This window comes from Podarcis tiliguerta, assembly GCF_965153285.1.
Source record: "Podarcis tiliguerta genome assembly, chromosome: 8".
Classification (NCBI taxonomy): Eukaryota; Metazoa; Chordata; class Lepidosauria; order Squamata; family Lacertidae; genus Podarcis; species Podarcis tiliguerta.
In genome coordinates, this window is record NC_139541.1 from 56612965 (window position 1) to 56640371 (window position 27407).

Sequence of the window (27407 nt, forward strand, 5' to 3'; positions counted from 1 at the left end):
GTGATATCTTGATTTTACAGTTTGATTAAGATGGAGATTTGAATGGAACACTAGGGAAATGATTTATCTTAAAGTTAAGCAATTGTGAACCTCTTTGATTTCACAGTGGGGAGGTTTAAGTCAATGGGCTCTTCCACCACTTTCTTGGCACCATCTGCAGACTGCAAAAGTGACAGGAGGAGCAGCTCAGTGGCCTTTGAGGACAAAGCAAAGGCTGTGAGGGTGTCTACCAAGCAATGCTGTATCATAATGTAACATGGTCCTGATAAGGGTTATATGGGAAAATAGTAGGCACTGCTGGCATTTGCTGCCGCCATGTGAAATACAGTGGTACCTTGGCTTACATACGCTTCAGCTTACATATGCTCAGGTTACAGACTCTGCTAACCCAGAAATAGTACCTCGGGTTAAGAACTTTGCTTCAGGATGAGAACAGAAATCATGCTCCAGTGGCACAGCAGCAGCAGGAGGCCCCATTCGCTAAAGTGGTACCTCAGGTTAAGAACGGACCTCCGGAACGAATTAAGTACTTAACCCGAGGTACCACTGTAGCAGCAGTGGCAACAACAGTGGTGCAAAGGTGGCACTGATTTCAGTGCTCCCACAAGCTACCAACATTAGGCTGAACTGTCCCGTTGGAGAACTTTCAGAGAAGATTTAATTTAAAGATGAGGTTAAGTATCCCCACTGAGATCAGTGGGATTTAAAAGTTTAAAGTTGGGCAAGATTGGGTGCTAAATAATATTAATAGCATCATGTAAGCACCTAAAAAGTACTTTATCAACCTAGTCGGGGTGCATGAAATAATATAATGTTAAATATTAACCCAGCAGATGGAGTATTTTATACCTTGTTTTTAAATATTTAAACACAGTTGAGCTCATAAAGAATTTCTATTTAATTTTGACTTCTAAATTCATATGAAGGGGATCCTCTCTACAGCTTTTCACATAATGTGTGCCTCCCCCCCAACCTTCTTTCTCAAGGTTATGCTTCTGATTGTGTGTCTTCCTTTCGTTTGCCTTTGGAACCTGATATTTGAAGGTGTATAGAGACTATCTGTGCCTTAAGGCACAGATTCCCAAGCTGAATGCAGCTGGGAACAGAACTCTGACCTAGAGAAGCTCCCACCCCACCCAGAACTCTTTATATGTTCCACCTCAAAAGAGTTTGAGGAGCTTTCCCAGTCACTTCTCCCCCCCCCCCATCGCCCCTAACTCTCTCTGGCTACATCATTGTCACTGAGAGGGAAGAAGGAGGCAGCAGCTGCTTGGGAGATGAGTCATACTGAGTGAGAGAGCCTGCCCTAGTGCCTGTCTGCATGAAGGAAATTGCAATATTTGGTTATCTGCAGCCTGCACATCCAAGAAGAAAAGAGGGTAATGCTCCATAGCCGAGTAAAGAAGCACTGTGTGCTGGGAAATGTTTCTTATTTAAGAGAGGCAGAAGCAGCGCTTGGGCACAGAATTCAGTGCCTGAGAATGTCTGTTTCTTGTTGGTGTGTGCAGATGTTGGCTTGAAAGAACGTGGGCATCACTTGCAGGTGGGGGGAGCAGTTTTACAGGGGAGGAGAGGAGTCCAGGATAAGATGCCCTCAGCGAGCGCCCTTAAAATGTAAGGGGTGAGGACTGTACCATTCCCACGGCCCACCCCTTCCCATAGTGCCAACTAAAGTCATCTCATTCTTGCGGCCCCTGCTCCTCTCCACCACTGTAATCTCAGAGGAGCTGCTCCAGCCTGCCTGGTCCCTTTGGACCCAAAGCTCTGGTGGGCAGAGCAGCCACCACTAGTGATGGGGGAGAAATTTCACTTTGCATTTTACTGAGAAACTGCCTAATTTCACACTTCTCCAAATGTTGCGATGCACTTCACAGAATGCACACCAATGCATATGTTAGGGGGAAATTTGTGTGGTTCCATATGACAGTGAAAATAACATACAGAAGTTGATTAGTTTAGAGGAGTTTGCTTGCAAAAATGTTTGTACTAGTCAGAACTTTATACACAAAAGTGTTGTGGTGTACACACTCATTTCTTGTGTCCAACTGTTATCCCTGGTGACATGGGTTTTGCAGGTTTCAGGACACTCCAAAACCTGTAGCATCTCTTTATCCAGTGGGATAGGGAAGAAAAGAACGTGCCCATCTAAAACAACAATTGTTCTTTCATGCCATATTTGACTCTTTGGGGGAAAAACAACTCTGTCAGGCTCTGGTTCCATTTGCTGTGATACAAGCTGGGGAGCAGCATATCTTCATCCATTCTCCCCTCCACACCTATCCTTTCTCCAGTGCAAATCCTCCAGAACTGACATGTGAATTTCAGCCCAGGGAGATCAAAGGTGGCTGCAGCCTCCCTCTCAGCCCCCAGGCAGCCCATCCATTGCTGTGCAAGGGACCTCGTGCATAATAGATCACCACCCTGCAGCGTTTCCTCTTGATGTACTAGAGACATCGAGGAACTCGGAAAGCATGTTGCAAGCATGAGTAGTACAAGGAGGGGCACGTGTATGCCAGAGGAGCTGCTAGCACGTCTGGGCCTTGCTGGATGAAACCCTTGTTAATGAAATGGCTGGGGGAGTTGCTGCTTCTGGACTGTGGCTGGAGACAGGCAATTAGGAGTTGCTTGGTTTTCAAAAGAGAGAATCGTATTGCGATTGAGCAAGTATTGCCAGCATGCATTGCAAAACAAACAAAACTATTGCAAAGTAAGTTGAAACGTAAATTTTCAGCACTGCAGATTATCAGATTGTAAAGTTTCCCAATTCCTAGGTATTCAACAATGCTCTTTTGGGAATGAAAAGTATCTTGTAAATTTCTCACTGCTTAGCACGTGTAAATAAATAAACAACAACAACAACTTATTATTTATACTCCACCCATCTGGTGGGGTTTCCCCAGCCACTATACCCTATGAGTCAGTGGTAGGGAACCTCTGGCACACTGGCCTAGATAGGTTTCCATTCCAAAAACAAAAAGATACTAGATATGATTGTAATGGGGCACAGGAGGATAGTCTTTCTTTCTTTCTTTCTTTCTTTCTTTCTTTCTTTCTTTCTTTCTTTCTTTCTTTCTTTCTACCCTGCTTACAATTTGAAGTTTCTGAGAGAGAAATTAAAATATATGCTAGAGGGAAACAAACGTGTGTGCATATACCCCCCCTCCCCCCGCCTTCAGGTGTCCCATCTGCCACTCTGCTTCTAAATCTTTGGGCCATGCTAGGTCTAAAAACAGGGCAGCTGCCAAGCCCCTGAAAGGCCTTAATGCACAGCTGGTGGGCTGTGTTCAGCTTCATGGGCCACAGGCAGGCTCTTGCTGTCTACCTTACCCACATCAGTTGTCCTAATTCCTGTCTCGCTCCTTAATCGCCATAGGGGTGATGGAGAAATTTGATTCAGTTCACATTTAAAGGTGAACGTACCTAATTCCAAAAACAAAATGCAAGCCAAAGTACAGCCATCCCTCAAGAGTCACGCTTCTGCAGTGCAGTTCTCCAACCAAGTAATGCACACAGAAATTCACAAACATGGGGTGAAGTGGCATATTTGTCCATCCCTAAATCTCCATGAGAAGCTGAAACATCTAAGGCTAATCACATATTATACAAATATGCAGGTTTCCTAAATTAACCAGCAGAGAAGCGAATACATACAAAATGTACCTAATGGGTTGTATGTGCTTGTTTGTTTATCATAAAATGTATACAGTACTTGATTGGTTTTTTTTTTTAAAAAAAAAAACCACACACACCCACCCTCAAAGCAGCTTACAAAAAGATAAAATAATAAAATCGTGGGAAAACTCATGATTTAGAAGTTACAATACGAAACAGAGTAAAATTACCTAAACTTTCTAAGCTTGACTAAAGAATGTTTTCAGCAGGCCCTGAAAAGAGTACAGTGAAGGCACCTGCTTGATCTTAGTATATATGAATATACTTGTGACATTATGCTGCAGGAATATATTACAGTGTGGAACTTGACTCTTATTGTATGTGTTTATATGCATAGTCAGGCTCTTAAGAAAACAAGGCATGGGAGACATGCACAAAAGCAGGCACTCGATGCAAGGGGTGGTTTCGAACTGACAAATTCCATGTTTAAATCCATTTAAAATGGATTTCTTCTCTGTTCCTAGTCCCACATTGTGCAGGCCTGGCTTAGGCTAAATGCAGAGCCCGTTAGCTGATGTTGCTTGTGGACCATCCCTTTGCTGTTTGTTGCAACATTGGGAATCTCCTGTGTTTCATGGCCCAAACTGTGCTTGTGCACTGCTGGTGTTTTGGGTCCCTTCTCCATGCTTAGCTCCTTCTCCAGCCTGTGGACCAGAGCCAGGCATGCCCTATTAGCACTTGTCTCTTTGTTATAATGCCAGTGAACCTAATGCAGCAATTGACTGATTAAAGTCGGTGGGAGCGTGAAGGTGGAGGCTGGTGGGTATGACAGCCACTTCTGCCAGTTTTTATCCAGCATCTGGGAAGGGGCAGTTGTGTCGCTTGCCTTAGACTTTGAAATCCAGCCCCACAATGATACAGTGCAGGGCTTGCAGTGTCTTTCAAGTACAGGGCCCGTTTTATTTTGAATAAATTTCCATATGCAAATGAACCCAGAAGTGGGGGCAGAGGCAGAGCCAGCTGCTTAGGCACCTGGAGCGACGCACATGCTGTGCACCCGGGGGCAGGGCCGTGGGGACGGAGCGAGTGTCCCAGGAGGTGAGATGCCCAGTGGGGTGGAGTGAGCTATGCATGGGGGGTGGAGCGAGCCACCCATGGTGGGCTGCTTCCTGGGCAGGGGGGGAAGAGAGCTGTGTTGCTTTGCCAGCAGCCTTTCTCCCTTCCCTCTTCCTTTTGACAGTTCGGGGGAGGCTCTCTCCCCCCAGGAAACAGCCGGGGAGTGGGAGGCAACGGCGCACCACCCACCAGCGACTCCCAAGCCTCCCCTGAGCTGTCAAAACGAAGGGGGAAGGGGGGAAGGCTGCCAGTAAGGCAGCGTAGCTCCGCCCCTTCCCCCAACAGCTCGGGGTAGGCTTGGGAGTTGCAGGTGGGTGGCACACCAAATGTCACCCCCCTCAGTACTGACACCTGGGGTGAACCGCCCCCACTGCCCACCGCCCCCTTCTTCTGCCCCTGGGTGGGGGAGAACTTTGATTTAGTTCACATTTAAAGGAAACCTACCTAATTCACGCTTTCTGAAACTTAGCCATACTTTAAAACTAGCAGTACAGTTCCCTGGCCATGTAAGGTGTTCAGAAATTCATATGCTAGGGTAAAATGCACATAAAAGTGTGTATATAAGTGAAAACAGCATTAAAATGCATCATGATAGGGGAAATCACTGTGCAAAAATGTGTGTAGTAGGCAAAAATGCATACAAATATACAGTGCTTTTTCTAAAAAAAATGTTTAGGGGTACCCTCATTTTGACTCAAGAAAACCACCATTTTATAGTTCAAATCGGGGAAAATAAATACAGTGAATGGACAGAAGTGCAAAGATTCACAAAATGTTTAGGTATATGCGTACCCCTGCGTCCCCCCAGAAAAAAAGCATTGCAAATATGTATCTGTTAGGAGAAATTAGCCCTAAAATGCTGGTGAATTTTCATGAGGGCTTTTTTCAAAAAGGAATTTGCAAAGTGATGTGGAAAACTGAGCATAAAACTGGAAAAATGAGGAACTGAGAGAAACTGAAATCAACAGATTTTCCCATCCCTACTGGGGCCCTGTGATCAGCGTTGTGTTTCAGGAGCTGTATGCACATGTGTGTGCATTCATGCACCAGATGCCTTCACAATTTAGAATATGCCCATTGCAACAAGCACAGATGCTTAAAGGCCTCCTTCTTCACAGTACAACTTTTTCAGGAGTGTCAAAAAGCACATCCTACCTTCAGTTTGTTTCTATACTGTTCTCCTTCATGCAATTTTCCCCATCCTGCTCCTTCCCTTTGCAATCATCGGCCTCATTTCCCCACACTGTTGTTTTAATCCAGTTGATTGTCAAGGTGACCCATGTGATTTGGGTCGATGACATCACAGCAATGTATCAGTGATGACAATGTCATGGAAAAGCAGAGTCACACAATATGCTACTGGCTAAGAGTGAGACAGGAAATCCCTTTGCTTGGTCGTGGATTTCTGGGCCAGACTTCCCAGTTTGCCATATCAACTTGGATTTTTAGTAGAACTTCGTGCTTTTGTCAACCAGAGCCAGGTTGAAAAGACATACAGTTAGAAAGAAAGGGCAGGGTGTCTCTGAGGCACATCTGAGTCCGTGAATTTGTTTTCAGTGCCAGAACTGAATTGAGCTCACCAGTCCTTTCACACACAAAGAGTCCACTCCTGAGGTTGGCTTTCTTTATTTCAGCAGCCTAATTTAGGTCATATTCTTGTTGTTAAACAGTTGCACGTCACAAACCCTTTCTGATCTATTGCAAGTTACACAGAAATCTGCCAGTATGGGAGGAAATTCCCCTCGAGGGTTCAAGTACAGAGGCTCATACTAAATTCCTGAACAGCCAGCGTGCAATAATGCATCACAGCATCCCAATCTGCCTTCCACTCACCCCTGCTTTTGATTCCTGAAATACGCAAATGCGAAAAAGCATTATTAGTTAGATTTGGAAAGTGAATCTCCAAGGAAAGGGGTTCAATTGCAAGGGGGCTGCATGCATGCCATTTGTTCTAGAATACAACCCAACTCAATTATGTAGGACGCTCCTGCATTCTGATGACTCTCATTCACTCCCTTCTCTTACTTCTCTTCCCCAATCTCCAGGGCGTGTGCACCATGACTGCTGCATTCCTCCACTTCTTCTTCCTCTCTTCCTTTTGCTGGGTGCTGACAGAGGCCTGGCAATCCTACTTGGCTGTGATTGGCAGGATCCGGACACGCCTAGTTCGTAAACGCTTCCTCTGCCTCGGATGGGGTAAGAGGGCATCTTCTCTTCTGGAGCCAGAGTGTTGTCTCCCTGATTACAGGGAGGTGGGGAGGATCAAGGAGGCATCAGGAAAGGGGGAATCACCTTATAGGTCTGGTTCGTGCAGGAACATTCGTTGCTTGCGGGCACATCTAACATTCTCAGTCCACTAGTGCAGGAGTTTAAATGTTGCTCAACAAAGAAATCCAACACAAGATTTGTGCTTGCAGAAGCAGGTTGTGCAACAACTATTTCTTCTGGTGCAACCTGTTGCATAACAATCTTGGGTAAAGTGCTTGTGTTTTATCTTGTGCAGCAACATTCTGCCAGTGCAACAAATATACTGCTTGGTGACTTTCACACTATATTGGATCTTGAGCACATTAAGAATTGTAAGCCTGCCACTTTGTATAATAAAACTGGATGATAAAAGGGCTACCTATTTGTGGGAATTAACTTTTTTTGCCTTAGAGGCATGCTTTTACCCAGTTTAGATCCCAAACTTAATATTTGCCTGTTAGATTTTCTGACTGGCCAGAAAAATGAATGTTTTTGTGTATGCAGAACAGGTGAAATTGAATATGGTGCACTATATCTTACATTGTTCTTTATATAATTAATTGGAGGTTAAGTTTAATCTTACTGCTTACTGCTTACAAGCCCAACCAGCTGATTTTAAAATAAGATGGCCGCTAGCTGATCTAGGAGAATCCGTCGGCTATAGGCTCACTTTATTTTCACTAGTTGTAGAGGCCTTTCTGAATTGGATCAGTGCTAAATGTTAAGGGGAGCGTTTTTAATAAATGAATGTTTTAAATCTTGTTTATTGTATTGTCAGGGTTCATCCCTGTCTTATTGGTTTGATGATCATCTTTCTTGACACATGTGTGTTTTATTGTCGTGCCCACTGGCAATAAACAATAATAAAGCTTCAAGGTGAACCTGTGCATCAGATACAAACCTTACTGACTGCAGCAATAGCATCCAAGAAGTGGCTTGAAGGTGCAAGTGACTTAACCAGCAGAATCCTAGAGTTGGAGGGGGCCTTCTAGGCCACTTAGACCAGCCTTTGCTAGCCTGGTGCTCTCCAGGTATTTTGGACTACAGCTGCCATCAGCCCTGTGCTAGCCGAGGCGAATGAGAGTTGTAGTCAAAGCATCTGAAGGGCTTTTGATTGGGGAAGGCTGATCAACTCCTGCTCTGTGCAAGGAATCCAGAACTAGAACAGTCCCAGCACCCTTAAGGGAGAGCCCTTCACCCCTCTGGGCAATTGGCTCCATTGTCAAATTGCTCTTACTGTTAACGAAGTTTATTTTCCGAATGTTCAACCAAAACTAACCCTCCTGTCACTTCAGCCCATTGGATCTAGTCCTGCCTTGTAGGGCAGCAGGCAGCAAGTCTTTCTCACCTTTTGTGTGAAACCGCTCTCAGTTGTATAAAGGATGCTGCCATGTGCTCTTTCAGTCTTCTCTTCTGCAGGCAGAGCTTCCTCCAGCCTTTCCTCACTGCCAGCTTCTAACACCGCAAATGGAATTCTTTCAGCACCTGCTGTCATCACCAGCACAATGCTTTGGTGATGAAGGCAATCAGTAAGGTGCAGAGCAGTCAAGGGATGTGCATGCTTATTGCAAGCCAGTCTTTGATCTCGGCAAAACACAGTTTGCACCCAATTGCTTTTGGAAGGAGGAGTTTCACAAACTGGGAAGTGTGAGGAGAATGAAAGCTGCAACAAAATCAGAACTTGGCATGGCATCAAGGGGGTTTCCAGACCAGTTTATTGAGCATCCTTACTTTTTGCAGGGAGATGCAAGTGTTATTACCCAACACTTTCCAGTGCATTTCCCTGTCATCTTCCTTATCGCTATCTCATATCTTTTTGGGGAAGCAGTTTTGTAGCACAAGAGCTCCCAGGCAACTTTAATAGTGCGACCTGAATTTGCTGGTAGGTGACTAACTCCCGCCTGCAAAAAGCAATAGTCAGGAAGCACCCCAGATGTCCAGAATTGGGGATGTTCAGAAAATGGAAAACTTAGGCCAGCTTATGAGGTGAGCCATTGCAAGGTGAGCCAAACCCCTCTCTGCAGATTGGCTTGGCTCATTTTGAAACCAGCAGTTCAGTCTGTAGTTAGCTCACCTCTATGCCAACTTTGCTTGCTATTCATTTCACTCCCCCCCCCTTTCCCAAACTTAACCTTGTGGGTAGGGAGGGAGAGAAAGGTAAGACTGGGCCACACAATCAAAGAATTCTTGGTAGAAAGTCGAACGTTCCTCCATTTGCTCTTTGAGACAAAAGGTAGGCTGGTTGTAGATAAAGATAGGGAAATTCCACCTGTAACTAATCAGTACAATTCAAAATCTGTGTGTGACAACTTTACCCTCTAACCACTTTGTTACAGAGGTTTGTGTGAATCAAGTGCCAGGAACGGGGCAAAAACTTACAGGGGAACTCAAAATGCAAAAGCAGCAAAACAAAAACACTGCTTGTGGTGGGGGGAGGAGGGGAGGGAAACCTGATTCATGCAAACCCACACACCTTTTTGGGTCAGTCCTCAGAATAAGTCATTAATGCCCTCCCCTGCCAGTTCCAAATTGCTTTGGAAGAAAAGAAAAATAACCCTCACTATTGCAAAATGGGGGAGTAACTGACGCTGGAAGCATGCCGAGGTCACTATCAAGCAGGGTGAGCATGCTCAGAAACATAATTTCCTTGTGGGATCAAGGGACCTGCAGTTTACTCAGAACAGCCCAATTGGTCCCAGCAGAAAATGGTGGGTCTGAGCATGGTCAGAACTGTCACTTCAAGGTCAGGAAGCTTAGCAGGCCTGCATGTTTCACTGGTAGTAAGCAGAACTCTCTCCTGCTGCCCCTCTCCCCTCCATTCCAAGGATGCATTAAAAATATATCGTGCTGAGTTTTGTGAGCATTCTTTGCAAGTGCTCTCAACCCCCCTGTGGATTTTGGGACTATGCCAAAGGACTGCTCATAGAAACCAAGATGGTTTGTGAGATGGTCAGATGTAGGAATGGATGGGGATTTTATTCAGGCTGCATTTTAAAGTGAATCAACCTAGTTCAACAGTCCAAGCTCAGAACTGCCAAACAACATGCAGAACACAGCTATCAGTCAGAATCTCATAGCCTTCTGAATTTTGCAATGCAGTTAATGATGCAAATGCTTAGGGGGGAAAATGTGTGTGTTTCAAGGGGGGGTCCTTTCCCCATCGCTTGGACCCAATTCACCTGTCCCTGGTAGCTGGTTCTCCACAAAGTGCTTCAGATGCAGAATTCCTTTGTGGTTTTACCTGCATTTTCATCTCTATATTTCCCATCTAGGGTTGCCAGCCTTGGTAGTTGCTGTCTCTGTCGGCTTTACTCGGACCAAAGGATACGGAACATCCAGCTAGTAGGTTCCATGGGTTCCAAAGCTTTCTGGTCTCATCTTCTTAAAATGAAATGGGGAGGGGGAAGGAGAATTGAAACATCTAAGGAGAACCTAAGAACCGCATCTGAGATGGGAGCAGGCTGTGTAGATATAGATAGGGAGGGAGGATTTAAATCAGTTTGCATTTAAAGGTCAATGAGCCTAATTCACACTTTCCAAAACAACAAGTGAACTGAAACATAGTCAACCCTCAAAGTTCACATTTTTCCAAATATTGTAATGCAGATCTCCAGCCAAATAATGCTTGGAAAAAATGCATATGCTATGGTAATGTTTGCATTTAAAGACAGAGTTGCTTAATGTTAGTAGTAGTAGTAGTATCCTGCCCATCTAAGTGGTTGCCCCACCCACTGGGTGGCTTCCATCAAAAATGTGTTTATGTAAGGAGAAATTCACACTGAAATGCTGATGAATATTCATGAGGATTTTAAAATATATATATAAATATCGAACTAATATGAAACATGGAGAGCTGAACTTAAAATTGGAAAAGTGAGAAACCGAGAAACCAAAATTGAATGTTTCTCCTGCCCCTGTTTAAAAACTTGGAATCCAGGAGCCTTAAACTCTGAGATCTTTCTTGACCCTTCCGCCTCTTTCTTGGCTTCTCTCCCCAGCTGCTGGCTGTCCCTTGAAGGAGGGCTGCTCTACGCCTTTGTTGGCCCTGCTGCTGTGATTGTTCTGGTAGGTGCTCAAATGCTGCCCAGTGGTGTTGGTGGCCGTTAGCTTGTTATGCGGATCATTTACTATGCTGCCATTTCATCGCTTTCCATGCCGGTGATCAAAAGGCCTTTAGGAGACACGCCATTTTCTCCCTTTTAGGTTGAGCACTTTAAGAAATTTTGTTGATATGCCCTTTGCTTTTATTGTTGTTGATGTTTTTTGTTTGCTTTTAAAGGGACTGTTTTTGCATTTTATGGAATTGTAAGTCACTTTGAGGCATCTTTTTTCATTTAACAGCTGTCTGCTGCAATGTGAATTTTAAGGGCCCTAGAAATTAGATAGCCCTGTGGATGCTGCTGATTGTGGATCTCTCTCTCTCTCTCCACTGTCAGGTCAACATGCTGATCGGAATCATCGTCTTCAACAAGCTTATGTCTCGGGATGGCATCTCAGATAAGTCCAAAAAGCAGCGAGCTGGGTAAGGCCGTCCCCCACACAAACACACACTGCACACACCAATTCCAGACACTCTTTTTGTGACAAAATGCTGAAGCTGGCATACCTGCCAGGAGAACAAGGTGCCATTTATGTGGTGGGGCAATGATGTAGGAAGGAAGGGTGCTTGTCTCCTGCTGAACAAAATATAAATGTTTTTTTTGGGGGGGGGAGCCCACCCCACTACCCTTTCATAGGGAGAAATCCCAGCAATCTGATTCTTATAGCAGATTCTGAAAATAATTACCGTATTTTTCGCCCTATAGGACGCACTTTTCCCCCTCCAGAAATGAAGGGGAAATGTGTGTACGTCCTATGGGGCGAATGCAGGCTTTCGCTGAAGCCTGGAGAGCGAGAGGCGTCGGTGCGACCCCTCTCACTCTCCAGGCTTCAGGAAGCTATCCGCAAGCCTTGCGCGCCTGGGGGAGTTCCCGCGGGCTCTCCAGGCTTGCGGGCGGCAGCCTGCAGCCCGGAGCATGGGGCGCCCTCTGGAGGACACCCCGTGCTTCGCGCAGGTGTCCGCAAGCCTGCGTGCCCGGGGGGAGTTCCTGTGGGCTCGCAAGGCTTGCGGATAGCAGCCTGTTCTGGGGGCTGGGGTCGGGGGAAGCTCGGGCTTCCCCCGCCCCAGCCCCGTGGCTGGGGGGGGGGGGATAATTTTTTTTCATCGCCCCCCAAAATGAGGTGCGTTCTATGGGCCAGGGCACCCTATAGGGTGAAAAATACGGTAATATGGATATCTGGCTACCAGCCATGTTGGCTATATATAGAAGGGGCTCTCTCCCAGTAAGCAACAGTGACTCAGCCGCTGGGAAGCTAGCATCATGCTAGCTGGAGCTGATGGGCATTATAGTCCAATGCATCTGGAGGATGCCATTTTGGGGAAAAGCTTTTATAATGCATCAGAAATGCAAGTTCCCAAGGTAGGTTTGCAAGCTGCCTGCGTGGTTGCTCAGACTTCACTTAGTTACCAGTTTTTTGTTACTTTAGGGAAAAGAGCATCAACTCCTCCAAGCCCTCTTTCACACAAGCGCTTGCGAACAGAGTGCCACATGGTGTGAAGCCTCCAGGTGCCTGTAGCAGCTAGCTGTTCCAACAGCTGCTACAACCGCCTGCTGAGAGCCCGCTTGTTCTCCGATGCAGCTTCAAACCCAAGAAGAAGCTAGGCTCTGTGGGAGGGAGGGTGAGCAAGCTGGAACACAGCAGCAATGCTGGGAGGAAGGGTTGCGAGGGGGCTCTCCACAGGCAGCTGCAATAGCTGCTGGAAACACTGGCTGGCTCAGCTGAGAACAGTGGGTTTAGGTTGAGAAAGCGAGTCCTGAAAAAATGCACCGCTAAAGTCACCCCATGGCGGCTTTGCTCAGAGTTAATGATGGCAATAAAACATCTACTCTACTTTCCCTTCCTATTTTGAGTCCTAGAGAGATTAAAATAATGAATGGGAATGTGCACATATGTGAGTCTGTGCATGCATGCATAAATGCGTGTGCATAAAATTACTTTTGGAAATGGGGGAGGTTTGAAAGAACACTTTCAACTTGAATGAGGCGGGCCACTGTAAATTGTTCAAGGCCCCTCTTTGAATAGAGTCTGACTCAGAGTGGAACTGACTAATATCCCAGCACTGTATTTCCCTGGCAGCCTCTTACCATGAAGAAGGGAGGAGGGTAAAGTGCATTGAAGGGCTCCCTTGAACATAAACCCTCCCAGGGAATGGCATTTCCTGCTCAGGATCAACAGCCCCACAATCCCCAGTGGGAAAAGGCCCACTGTGCATTGGCTGCATGTTGATGAGAACTCATTATCTGCTTGTCCTTCTCCAGAATAAGGCCTTCAAGGAAATGGGGAGCGGCCCCTAAATGGGATTTTTGAGCAAATCAATCTTTTGAAAAGCTTATTAAGTAATGCACACTCAAAAATCCAAATTTATTTTGGGGATGAGACACTGGGGCAAGCGGCATTCCTGTCATCAGCAGGGCTCGGCTGCGCAAGCCAATCTTAGAGGGTTGGGTGCCCAAATTGCCCAGGTCTACATTGAGAGTCAGAGCTCTGCTCACCCTCAAAGTGCCATTTTTGCCATGTGCAGACATCAGTGGCCCACTGTGTAGAGTGTTCCTGCCCTGATCGTACAGCCTCTGTCTCTCACACACAAAGTGGCAAAAAGCTCAAACCCTCATTTTAGGAACACCTCATTCAAAGCTTCTGGGGCAGCAGAGCTGCAGTTGATGGTGGCGTGGCAGGGAGGAGGGCTCAGCCTCTGCCTGGAATGCCAGTATGTATGGCACAGCTTGAGATAGAAGAGGGACAATGCCAAGTCCACCCTCTCTCCCAAAAAGGCAGCCTTTCCCCGCCTCTTCAGCACCTGCCAAAGGGGCTAAATCCTGCCCTTGGAATTTCTGCCTGCCTTGCTTCATGCTGGCCATTAACAAGCCGTGCTTCCTGCAACTAACCCAGCTCTCTCTTTCTCTCTCTCTTCTCTTTCCCCCTCCTCAATTGCTTTCTCCCCATTCCTCCTCCTGTTGATCTTGTTGCCTTGTCACCTCCTTTTCCTTCTGGCTACTTTGTCTTCTTGCTGTGCCTCTTCCCTTCCACACCTTGATGGGCTGGTGGGTGCAACATAATGCATGTTGGTCGGTGTGGAACGGGGACCACTCTCAGCTTCAAGGATCCCCCGTGTAGCAGCCTGCTCTTGAAATGTACCAAGTGCGGTGTGGTCTCCAGCACAGCCCTGCCCACCGCCACTGCCAACAGCGCCATGTTAGTCTCTCTCTCTGTCCTCCTCACGCACTTGCTCTGCTGGCTGCCTTCTCTCTCTCTCTTTCTCTCTCTCTCTCTCTCTCTCTCTGGCTGCTTTGTTGACAGTGCATGTTGATGGGTGCTAAATTTTTCTTTCACTTGGCTGGGCTCTGTAATTTTACAGTTAGAAATGTCACCTGCTCTCACGGGAACTGCTAACGTTTACTTAAGGCGCAATTCCTTGGCTAGCAATTACTTTTGATGCTGTGGAGCCTCTTTATAGTGCCGGTTGATGGATACCATGGAGCAGTGATGGGGAACCTCCAGCCTCCGAATCTCATTAGGTCCACCAAACCTCCCCATTCAGCCCACAAGGCTGTTTCAGCCAAGTCACACCCACCTGCTCCTATGTGACACTGGGTAAGGGGCAGGTAAAGACGTGGCTCATGTCAAAAGTAGGGCTTGCACAGTTACCTAAAAAGAAAGCCCTGAGCAACAATGATCAGCTGCTTGTTGGTACTTTGGAAGTGCTGCACCTTCACAAGCACTGCTGTGATTAGGCCAAGGGAAATGGATCTGCTGTCAGATGGCAGGGAGGGGGGGTGACCCCATCTACCTGTTTAGCTTGGCCCCTCTGGGGCTGGGGGAGGTAAGGACATGCAGCTCATGGGCCAGATCCAATTCCCCTCCCCCACCACATACTATTGTCTACTCTGGCTGGCAACCAATTCCCAAGGTCTCTGTTTTCTGAATTCCTGTGATCCTCAATCTTTGAGATGCCATAGAGAGTGGTGAAGCTGCATGCTCCACTACCGGGGGCAGAGAGCAGGCGGGGGAGGGGCTGCCCACCTGTGAGGGCAATGCACCTGGTGTGGGGGGTGTGTGTGTGTGGCATGTGTCCAGGGGGCCCACTGCGATGGCACCTTACCGGAATAGTGGTGCTGGGGGCGGTCCGCTCCCCCCACACTCCCGTTCCTCCGCCAGTGGTCATAGATTGAACTTTGGACCTTTGCATGCAGAGCACATATGCTTTTCCACCACTGAAACCTCTTCTTTCCTTGCCAAACCAGGGCTTCTTGATTTCAGGCTGGAAGCTGCCATTTCAGTGGGGTGGAACTTCATCCCCCAAAGCACCGAGGCTCTACAAGTGGCCTGTGCCCTGTGTGGTGGCTCCATAGTCCCTTCACGTGGCTGTTTTCACCTTTGTGCTGCCTTTCCTAGGGTGCTTCAACTACCTCCTCCTTCCTGAATCTGTCACCTAGATCAGCATCCCCCCGCATGGTGTCCTCCTGATGATTTGGACCATAACTCTCACCAGCCCTAACCAGCACATCTGATGGGAGTTGTAGGCCAAAACATCTGGAAGACACCAGGTTGCAGACCTAGATCGTGCAGCAAATGAGATGTCATGATGTTGATGATGCAGAATTTAGCTCCATGATGTCATGCAGGACGTTCGTAAGAGAAGGCAGTTTAAAGAACAGAGGAAAAACTTCATTTGCCAGTAGTGCTGAAAAATCAACATCATTTATTTATTTTATTTTTTGAAATGGAAGATGTTTTTCAGCACTGCCAAAACTATTTGCAAGAAGCAGCCAGTAGGTCTGGCCTTCACCCAAATGGCAATGGCAGTCGAGAGGGATGCTTGTGCAGTTGAATTTATCACCTCCGAATCTTCTCTCCACTGAACTGTCAAAACTCCTTCAGGTCATTTTTTTTTTAAAAAAAAAGACACTTTCAAAAACTATTTTTTAAAAATCTAATGAATTGAAGAACTGTTCGTTTACTGTCCTTTTAGGGTGCCCACAAGGCAATCCCAGACGCTGCATTACGTTTGGGCCGAGCTCTTCAATATAACAGCTGCAGTAGTAGAGCCATAGAATGTCACTCTGCTCCTTTCTGCTCTCTTCACCAGGAAGGACTGTGAGCCACCTGCTCTTCCTCAGTACCTGCAAGGCCCTGAGGCTAAACTACACCCCCCCCCCACACACACACTGACTCCGCTGCCATCAGTTGCTCTTCTGCTCCCAGGTCTGTTGCCAGCGGCATCTGGGCTTGCTCCAGGGAGATGAGCAGGGAAGCGAAGTGACTGTGGCTTAAGGGTTTTTTAATTTTTAAAGGCAGTAAAAACACACACACACACAAAAACCACCTTGCTGAAGAAGCACTTTTTGAAAAATCCCCTTATGTGTGAATTGCTTCAGATGGAAATTATTTTGGCAGCAGGGCAGAAACCATGTACCAGCTTGTCCAACCTACCCGGGGGGAGGGGAGAATTGGGCAGCATGGAGTTCCTCCATCTCCTCTTGCAAATTGATTATTCTTATAAGCCTCTAGAATTAGGCCCGGTTGGCACCCACCAGGGATGGGACAGAAATCCATTCTGTTTGCATTTTAATGTGAACCTGCCACATTTGCACTTCCTGAAACGGTACGCAAACTGAAACACAGCTCTGCTTCAGAATTTGCTCTTCTCTGAATGAAAGAGAAAGGGGGGGGGGGAGGACAGACAAGCAAATGTAGTAGGAAACTGGTGGCCCTCCAGATGTTGTTGGACTCCGACTCCCACCAGCTCCAGCCAGTATGGCCAGTGGTCATGGATGATGGGAGTTAAGAGCCCACCAACATCTGGAAGACCACCAGGTTCCCATATTCAGGTGGGATTTGGTTGCAAAAAATGCATATTCTAGACATAGGGAACATGTCAAGATTAACGTGCACAAAAATGCACACATATTTTCACATGGGCTTACTTAAAATTTAAACAACCAGCCTATGTGGAAGTGGGACAAACTAAATGTAGTAAAAATGAGAAGCTGAGCACCCAGAGCACTCTCACGCTTCAGCACAGCTCCCATTCATCTTAATGAGCCTTTCTTATTTATCTATTTAAAGCATTTATGCCCCGCCCATTATAGCCAGGGAGGCTCCCAGAGTGGTAGGCAAAAATCATTTCTAAGGGGGTCTGAGCCCTTCAGCTCACAGACTGAAGAGACATCATGTCACATGAAAAAGGGGGAACGGGGAGGGAGGAGGAAATAGCCCAAGCAGAAGTTCTTAAAGTTACAGCAATGTCAGTGACTGGCCCTGTCCATTGCAATCAGCTCCATTTCCGTTCCTCTACAGTTTGGCTTCCACTAAAACCTACATTATATTTCTCACTATCAGCGTTAGCCAAAACTGACATAATTAATTCTGATGCATTTCAACGGAAGGGAAACGTCACAAACACTGCAGAAAAGAATGTAATTTTTAACATAACGTTTGTGGGCTGAAGAAAGAACAATAGCCACTTCCGCTTGTGTTTGCTTGCATGGTTTCTGTTTCAGACCTTGCACAAAACATGTGAGTTACGGAAGTTTCTGTCCCCATTTCCATTTACGACTGGATTCCATGGCATCCTTACTTATAGTTCTGTCTGTCCTGCCCTTGACAAGGCTTGTGCAGGAGCCTTGCCTGGCGGGCTGCGCTTTCTTGCAAGACCAAAATCAGGACGCTCAACAATTTGGGGAGCGAGGGACTATGCAAAAGACAAAATGCACTGGTGGAAACAAACCTTCAGGTCATGTTTGGCAAACTGGCAATAGGCGCCACTTGGTTCCATCCGCTTCCCCTTCACAGTGTCTTCTCCCGATTATATTGCCAGGAACATTCTCCCTGTTTCCTTGCATTTCCTATAATGAGCCTTTAACAGCCGAGCGAAGCACAAGAGGAGACGTTAGAATTAAAAGATAGTTAGGTCTAATTAATCACATGCATGAGCTGCGGCTGCCTCCCTTTTCTCATCTCTCTCTCTTTCTCTCTCTGCATGACAGAGAGAAAATGAAGGGAATCCATCACATCTGGGAAAATTTTCCATTTTGATCTGGAAAGGCAAAGAGGGCAATGTGCATGGAGTTAAACAGCAGTTCTAAAACGAATTTTATTTTTACATTTCTCCTCACCCCACTCAAATGTGACCAGATGTGCAATTTAGGGAGGAGGTGCTATGTCTCTGCTAGAGCCGTTTTGATATGGACAGTTCTCATCTTAGAAAAAGAAAAGTGCTGTCGTGTTGCAAGACAACTCCTTCTTAACAATTAGGATACCTCTAGAGAAAATGTGGTACAGCCAGTGCTTTTTTCTGGGGCGACGCAGGGAGACGCATACCCCCTAAACATTTTGTGAATCTTTTTACTTTTGTCCATTTACTGAACTTCTTTTACCCAATTTGAACTATAAAATGGTGATTTTCTTGAGTCGAAATGAGAGTACCCCCAAACCTTTTTAAGGGGAGGGGGGAAGCACTGGGTACCACACTCATTGGATTGTGGGGTGGGGTATGGTGAGGGCAAAGGGTGCAGTTATTCCTTAACCTCCTGGCCTACCCAGTCGTCAGTCCCTTTCTGGGCCTCTGTGAAGCCTACATCCTATTGAAAAAGCTGCTTATGGATCTCTCACCAGCTTGTCTAGTTTGACCCACAATCTTACCAATGGGGTCACTGAAGAAATAAACCTCAGGAGGGTGCCCAGTCAGTGTAGACAGAGCTGGGAGCTAATGCATAGGCCTCACAGAAATTCAAATCCCAGGTCAGCTGCCTCTTTTGCCCCAGTTCTTGGATACCGGGACCCTGCCAATGCCAAGGCTGCAATTACATTTATTTATTACTTACTACAGGGGTGGCTGGGATGTGGGTTAAACCACAGAGCCCAGGACTTGCCGATCAGAAGGTCAGCAGTTTGAATCCCCGCAACGGGGTGAGCTCCCATTGCTCGGTCCCTGCTCCTGCCAACCTAGCAGTTCGAAAGCACGTCAAAATGCAAGTAGATAAATAGGTACCGTTCCGGCGGGAAGGTAAACGGCATTTCCGTGTGCTGCTCAGGTTGCCAGAAGCGGCTTAGTCATGCTGGCCACATGACCCGGAAACTGTACGCCGGCTCCCTCGGCCAATAAAGTGAGATGAGCGCCGCAACCCCAGAGTCGGTCACGACTGGACCTAATGGGCAGGGGTCCCTTTAGCTTTACCTTACATGGGTGGCTAACAATTTGTGGCCTGAGGGCCATGTTTACCTTTGGTCCACCCTCCAGGGACCACATGCCAGAAGTCAGTGTGGACACCCCTAACTCTTACAGGGTGCACACAGCCCCCGTTTCTCATCTAATCCAGGAAGATCAGCTGAGGACATGGGTTACTGCACCCTCCCTTGTCATCAAATGATCACTCTAATGACCAGGGAAGGAGGTGGTTTGCGTCCCCATCAGGATACTGGTATGCATGGAGGAGCCAATTTTTCCCCCAGATCTGATTTTTGTTGTTGTTGCCACCCCCACAATTGTTAGGTGCTGCAGAGGGTGGAGCAGAAAAAATGGCAGGCAGTGTGGCAGATCAGGCCCCTTGAACTGGGGTTTAGCAACCCCTGGTGTACTTGCAAGGAAAAGGTGCAGAAGCCATGTGGCTGTTGCCCAGACAGGCAAAACTATGTGGCAGATAAGTTAGGGTGGGTTGGGCGACTGAGGTAAGAAGCTGAGATGTGGCTGAGACAAGGCTGAGGTCGTTAAAAAATGAAGGAAAGGAAAATAACTGAGCTGCTAGATGCAGGGGAATCTTGGTCTTCCTCATCATTAAAGGCCACCAGAATCCACTAGACATGGGAGGGTGTATCTAACTGCCATGCTGCAACATAGAGCCTTAAGGGACAAGTGGGCAATGCCTCTGACCAGGTGCAGAGTGTGTTCCTTCACTGAAGGAAGCAGGGAGCCCATACATTTTTCATGGTGTCTGCACAGAGCCCAAACATCTCTCTAGAAATATAAGCATAACTGAACAGATCCGTATGTTCCTGGAACCCTCCACCCTCTGCCATGTTGCTTAATGTATGCTCATCTGCCAGCACCAAACTGCTTCCTGCCATCACCTTCTGCCCCCTCCCAAACTCCTTTGGTCACCTACCAATCGTATGCAAAGGGGCTCTTGTCGGGTGGCATGGGTGACCCGGCCTGTGTGCATTCCCCTTCTCCTTTGTGATTGGCTCCTGCACCTCTCTCTCACACCTTCTCCCCTCCCGCCCCCCTCCCAGGGCATCGCTATGGAGCTCCTGCGTGGTCCTTCCCCTGCTGGCGCTCACCTGGATGTCGGCTGTGCTCGCCATGACCGACCGGCGCTCCATCCTCTTCCAGGTCCTCTTTGCAGTCTTCAACTCGGTCCAGGGCTTCGTCATCATCACGGTCCACTGCTTTCTGCGCAGAGAGGTGGGCGACATGCACTGCCAATGTGCTGGGACTTTCATTGGGTGTCCTCCTGCTGTGCTTTCTCTTTCCTGAGTTGTTATTTTAACAGACAACCACAAAACACATGAAGGAGAGATAAAAGAATCATAGAATTGTAGGGGATCCTTGGATGCAGTACCAAGATGCAGGAATGTGCTGGTAGACCCTATGGGGATTGAACCTGCAACCTTGGCATTATCAGTAGCACGCTCTAACGAACTGATGGGTGCCTCCTCTCCAAGAGCTGTTGTTGTGTAGTGGTTAGAGCATTGGGCTAGGGCACGACATACCAGGGGTTTGAATCTCATTGGGTGACCAGGGCCAGTCATCATTTCTCTGCCTAACGTACCTCACAGGGTTCTTGTGATGATAAAATGGGGGGGGGGGGGAGCCATGCACCCCACCTTGAAATAAAAAAGTGGGATGTAATAATACATTTCTCCAATTTGTAGCCTCTCAAAATTAGGCTGGTTTAACAGGCATCTAAAAAACAACAACAACCCTCGAGCCTTTTTCCTTCTCTGACAATAAATTCATATACAGAGAACTTTTTGACATCCCCTCCAAATAAAAACCACTTAAGTCTGCCCCTGCTGGTGCTCCCATTTTTCCTGGGGATGGAACATTTCAGCTTAGCTTTAAGAACAGCAGGTTTTTCCAGTTTTCATTTAGATAATAAGTCGACCTCTCCTATCTAGCATTTGGGAATCACTGTTCTGCACTGAGGTGAACAACCTCTTGCAGGCCATAGGCCACATTCCCTCAGGGGCAGCCTTCCAGGGGCCACATACCAGTGGTAGATGTAGCCAGAGGTTAAAAAGTGGGAGAAATAGCAGTTACATAGCCTACATGCAAGCCATGCACAGTCGAGACGTTTACACCTGCACACCTGGTGGGCAAACAGAGCCATAGAAGGGTGTGGCCTGGCAGTCCATGGACCTGATGGAGAGGCCTGGAGGGCCGCATTTGGACCCTGGGCCTGAGGTTACCCACCCCTGACCTACACAGATGGGGCAGTCGTTTTGATGGGACACAGGGAAGGAGAATCCCCCCAATGTATTTATTCCACACACACCCCACTGTTCAAAGCTTTGAGGTTTTTCCCTACTATCAAAGCAGTATATATTTTTTATGAAGCAAAAAATAAATAAACGGCCTTTGCCATCCCAAGCCACTTTCATTTGCTTGGGTTCTAAATCAGTCAGTCCAATTAATGGCTGCCTGGGACATGGGTGGAGAATTGGCTACATTTCCCTCAGCCTACATGGAGACAACCTTCTTCGTATTTCATCCATATGCACTCTGCAGGCCAGAGTTTTTCTCCCTACCCTTGACTTTTTACACTCCCCCATTTATCTTCGCCCGATGGGTGGTGAGCAACTGCTCCATAAACATAAAGCACAGGCCCCGCAGAGGTGGCCCATGCAATGCCCGCTGCTGCCAGCTGCATTCCACATTCCTCACTCTCCTGTCAGGAGCGAGGAGCTAGTAACAGCCATGTCCTTGCCACAGATTTGGTCGCTCAGCGGCATTAAGGCTGGCACCGGGGTGCTAAAAAGCTCGTCCGAAATGGCTGGTGTGCTTTAGGCACGCAAGCTGAGCAAGTCACAATTTATGCAGACTAATAAACAAAAGCATTGGGGGGAGGAGGGGTTGAAGGGAGCTTGATGCTAGCTCACAAATACTCCCAAGGTAACAGTGTATAGGCAGCAATAGGAAATTTGTTGCCGCATGATTGGAAGCAGAAACTGATGCAAAGCCCTCCCCAAGCACATGCCGCCCACAGCTCATGCACCTCCATTTTGCTCCGCCCACTTCTGCATCTCCCCCCCCCCGCAGTCACTGGCATGCGGCTCCCGAAAGGTTGCCTACGAGGGAATGTGGCCCTCGGTGTTTGAAAAGGTTTCCCACCCCTGGTCTAGCTAACAGGCGGAGATGGAACCTGATCCTCTCTACTGCCAGTGTTGGCTCTGGTTGGTGGGGGAAGTAGCAACAGAACAGGAGCCAGAGTGAGGGAGAAGGTCTGAGGCCTCCAGAGACTTGAGACCACATTGCCTGTCTGTACCTCTCCCAGGTACAAGATGTGGTGAAGTGCCAGATCGGAGTGTGCAAGAGTGACGAGAATGAGAACTCCCCTGACTCCTGCAAGAATGGGCAAGTCCAGATCATGGTGAGTGAGTGTGGGGCCCATGTTGTAGGGTGGGGGAGGGAGAACCAGTCGCATGTACACAAAGGGTGTTGCACTCCCCCCCGCGCGCATCCCCTTCTAGGCCTTCACAAGCTTGTTTTGGCTGAGTCCTCCTTGATGGGATATTCGCAGGGCTGATGCTGACATGATCTAGAACCTTTCTGGGCACACACAGCAAGGAATGGTCCGTGCTTATATAGTGCTTCCCACAAGTGTTTTCACATATGCTGTCAGTGATTCTTACAAGTGCTCTGTGGCCTAAGCTAATGTTATTTTTCTTACAGAGGAGACACAAAGGGGGACTGGGGCTGATGGGTGTCCTAGTCCAAAACATCTGGAGGGCACCAGGTTAGGGAAGACTGATCTAGGGAGGTTATGTTTACTGAGACTTAATCACTGGCTTGCATAGCTCAAGCCCTTGGCCACTATGTTTTAGCCTTTCAACACATCCAAGGTGGCAAAACTTGCCATTTTGGAAATGCTGCCATTTTGGATTAGGCATGTCCATCTTTGATACTGTATGTGTATATATATCAGTTGTCAGATTTTAACACCACCAGGTTGTGTATGAACAGGAAAATACAGCACAATCATTTGAGCTTGGTTGGGTGAGTGGGTTTTATATGGCATCACCAACACAAAGTGTTTTAGTCAATCCTAGGCCTACGCAGAGTAGAGGCATTGACTAACTTAGCCCACTGATTTCCTTGAGTGCTCTGAGTAGAACGTAGTTGGCAGCAACTCGCTAAAAATGTTCAAAAAAGCATTTGGTCTTCCTTATCCAGCATATTATTTATGCCTCTTGAAAGGCTCAAAGCTAAGGAACATCACTGAGCCACCTTTGTTGCCCACGATGCATTCATTTCTCCACTCCCACCTTCTCTCTGTCTCTTCCTCTCGCTTCCTCTCTTGTCTCTCTTTCGTTCTCTCCCTTTCTCCCCCTCTTTCTGTGTTTTTATAGACAGATTTTGAAAAGGATGTTGACCTGGCGTGTCAGACAGGTGAGTCCCTCTTCCTTTCTCTCTGGCACCCATATGGGTCAGCCAGGGAGGCTTTGGGAAGAGCTTATCACCAAATAGGGAAGGGGCCAGTTAAAGTTCTTTTTGAGGACACTGTAGAACATGGGCCTCCATAGGGAAGAGGGATCAGGAGCATAGTTTTTGGCAAGAATGGTTCTTTGCTGGGCAACCAGCCCCTGAGGCCCCCAGGAACAGCACATCCCACAGGCAGGAAGGAAATAGGAAGGGCTAGGTCAAGCTGGTGACAAAAGAGACTAGCTGTCAGTCCCATGAGTTTCCAGCTTAAGGCTTAGGGGGCTTCCGATTAATCACCCACACCAGTATTCACAACTGGCCACAAGGAACTCCCCTGTCCCACGTCATCTACCCAGCTCACAGTTTCACTTCTGTGGTCTTTGCCAACCTGGTCCCCTCCAGATATTTTCCACAGCCAGTTCCCATCAGCCCCAGCCAGCATGACCATGCTGTCATCTCCCCCAGCATTGTATAGTTATGTTGTCTGGAGCTGACGAGAACTGAAAACCAAAACATTGGGAGGGCACCAGGATAGCAAATGCCAGCTTGCAGCTTTTGCATGCCCAGAGGTGCCCAGAGACAGTTCCACCTCATCTTCCAGGTTCTTCTGGCCTGCCATTCTTTAAGCAAACCCGGATCTCCAGGTTCCTGGAAAAACCGCTCTGGTTACCTCCATTCATGACAACAGCGCCAGCTAACACCCTCCCCTGGTGTGCTCTTCAGGCTGAGAAGCGTTCCCGCTAAAGGGACTTTTCCACCTTTCTTCCTTCCCACCCGGCCCCAAACCCACAGACTGAAGCATTCCCTAAGTGCAGGTGCTCCCCTTAATTCTCCCAGAAACTGTTTCATGTTCCATTTGACTGTCCGCTTCCCTCCCAGTCCTCTTCAAAGAGGTTAACACGTGCAACCCAGCCACCATCACGAGCACTTTGTCACGCATCTCCCTGGACGGGGACGAGGATCCGAAGCTCAACACCAGCTCCGAGGGCAGCCTGGGCTTCTCCACCCTTCCTGGGAATATCCCACCCACTTCCATCCTGGTCCAGGTGCCCAAAATGACACACAACGTGGTGAAAGGGCTCAACGAGCTCAACGACCCTCCTGCCAAGAAGGACGTCAACCTGGATCCAGCTCGGGGTGCGGTGTACCTGTGTGGTGACAGCAGCCTGCGGCAGTTGGACTATGGGTGGCTGCGGCCACAGGAGGCCACCCTGGAGAGCAACTACATGGTGCTGCCACGGCGGACAGTGAGCCTTAAGCCCTTCACCAGGGAGGAGGGCAAGCTCAACATTAAACTGGATGACGCGCCGGGCCTGGCCAAGGGCCGCCACCCCATGGAAGCCGAAGCCTACCCCAGCTTTGCCTCCATGGACCACATCAACGTGAACCTGAACCAGCCGTACGGGACAGTCAAGCACCCCTACGGCCTCCAGTTCAAGCAGCACCCGACAGTACGGCAGATCTTGGCCTCAGAGCTGTCGGAGCGCAGCCGCACCATGCCACGCACTGTGCCTGGCTCCGCCATGAAGGTGGGCTCCCTGGAGGTAAGAGCGGCAGTGGGCGGGAGCAGGCCGGGAGCCTGTTTGATGACATGCAGAGGCAGTGGACATGCAGGCCAGCCTCCCCCAATGTAGAACCCACCAAGTATGTTGGATGGCAACTTCCATCGGCTCTGGCCAATACAGTGCTGTGCTGTCTGTAGCTGATGGGAGCAAGGCTGGTGTAGACGGTGCTTTCTTGAAGTGGGAATGGGCATCGAGTCTGGATGCCTACATCTGTATTTATCTGCAGGCCACCACTTTATTGATTTATTTGTTTGAAAAGATGTATATACCGCTTGATTGTAATTAAACCTCAAAGCGGTTTACAAAAAGAATAAATTATGCACCCGCTAGAAGAGAGGGTGCGTGGGTAAAATCTATGTCTGTGCAGGTAAATCTATAGAAGGATGCACAAGTTGGTGGCTTGAGCATGAATACAAGGTGCCACAAAAGAGGGGAGTGTGCATGAATTAATGCAATGGCTGAGGAATGTTCCAAAGGATGTAAAGGCCAATCTGCAGCAAAGAATGCTGAATTATGTCAATTTAGCGTCATAGCTCCCCAGCTCCAAAAAAAGAATCCTGGAAACAGCACTATAATGAAAGTGCTGGTACACAAGCCTAGTTCTTGCACAGCTACAGTCCCCAGGGTTCCACAGGTGAGCAATTGTGACGTTATTTTTAAGTTTGTAGCATCACTACACCCATTGAAAGTTGAGGTGCCGGCAGCAAGCAGCAAGGGTTAAGAATTGTGTGGAGGGAGAGCGTTCTTTCTGTAGTACAGCCTTTGCCATCCTGGTTCCCTACAGATGCTTTGGAATGTGGCTGATGGGAGTTATAGTCCAAAAATCTGGAGGGCATCGGGTTGCCAAAGGCTACTGCAGTAGGCAGAAGTTCCCATTCAGACTTTCATGATCAGCATGGAAGGTGCCTTTCCCCTTCCCACTTTGGCACTCATTTCTATCCTCCAAAGGACCCTACAGATCAGTATGGAGACCAGCTGGGTTTTGCTTCATCTCTTTTTCTCCACTCTTCACCAAATGTAGCATTTGCTCAGTGTCCTTTCCCACCCCCCACTTTGTTTGCAAAACAGATTCCCTGCAGCTGTGAAAAGGCAGATTTTGGGGGGTTTCCACCCTCAAGTCTGGCCTTTCAAAGGAGAAAAGAAGTCACTGCAGACAAAGCTGATTGTGGGAATAACCTCCCATTAATTAAGAGCTGGCTTCAGCTCACCGGCAGTTGCTAATGAACACACACATGTGCGCCCACAGTTTTTGTGCAAAGCCACAGGCAGCAGCTTTTCCAATGTGGGAAGAGAAATGTGGCTTTCTGGGGGAGTGGAAGAGTTTCTCAGCTACCAATAAGAACCTAAGAAGAACACGGCTGCAGCATCAGGCCAATGGCCCATCTATATACTGATCTCACAGTGGTCAACCAGGTGCCTATGTGAAGCTGAAAGCAGGACCTGGGTGCATTGGCGATCCCCCCAGTTGTGATTTAAACTATGTGCTGTGTGAAGAAATACTTTTCTTTTGTCTATCTACCCTGTGCCTTCCAGCGTTGAGCTTCATTGGATGGGCCCAAACTCTACAATTATGAAATAGGGAGGGGGGAACCCTTTAGCCACACCAAGCATAATTTTATGCTGCCCTATCATGCCTCTTCTTACTCATCTTTTCCCCCAAACCGAAAAGTCCTAAGCATTGTAACCATTGCATGGGTCAATTCCCATTTGGTTGCTACCTGAATCTCTCTACTCAGCTGGAAACAGGAAGTGCCAGTCAAACTGTCTCAGGAATTTTGGGTTGGGACCCTTGCCTCTCGTTGCTTTTGTGCTGCTGTCATACTTGCTTGGGTCTTCCTTTCTCCTCTTCCTCCTAAAATACTTTGACAGATTTGTACTCCAATCCTCCCATCCCAAGTCATGTTGATGGGCCTCCTTTCTTCCCTATGTGCTATTAGGCTTTGGGGGCTTGCCCTCCTCCCATACATGTGCTCTCCAGAACTTTGTATCTCTAAATGCTGAACAAATTAGTAAAGGCTTCTTTCCCTCCCTTCCTTTTTTTCCTTTTTTGCATCCATTTCCTTTGTGATATGCCTACATCCCTCCCCAGAGAAAAAGACTGCGGTACTCTGACCTGGATTTCGAGG

At 47.7% G+C, this 27407-nt stretch overlaps 1 protein-coding gene across 3 annotated transcripts in view; it reads left to right on the top strand.

The window, feature by feature from the left end:
- ADGRB2 (adhesion G protein-coupled receptor B2) overlaps positions 1-27407 on the top strand; it is a 157784-nt gene that overhangs the window by 125351 nt on the left and 5026 nt on the right. For all 3 annotated transcript variants that reach the window (XM_083453080.1, XM_083453081.1, XM_083453079.1), the window contains exons 19-28: positions 6774-6924; positions 10248-10317; positions 10974-11040; positions 11412-11497; positions 14170-14268; positions 20305-20476; positions 22569-22664; positions 23644-23683; positions 24596-25260; positions 27371-27406. In XM_083453080.1, the coding sequence (XP_083309206.1) occupies positions 6774-6924; positions 10248-10317; positions 10974-11040; positions 11412-11497; positions 14170-14268; positions 20305-20476; positions 22569-22664; positions 23644-23683; positions 24596-25260; positions 27371-27406 (1482 nt within the window). The remainder of the gene's footprint in view (positions 1-6773; positions 6925-10247; positions 10318-10973; positions 11041-11411; positions 11498-14169; positions 14269-20304; positions 20477-22568; positions 22665-23643; positions 23684-24595; positions 25261-27370; position 27407) is intronic.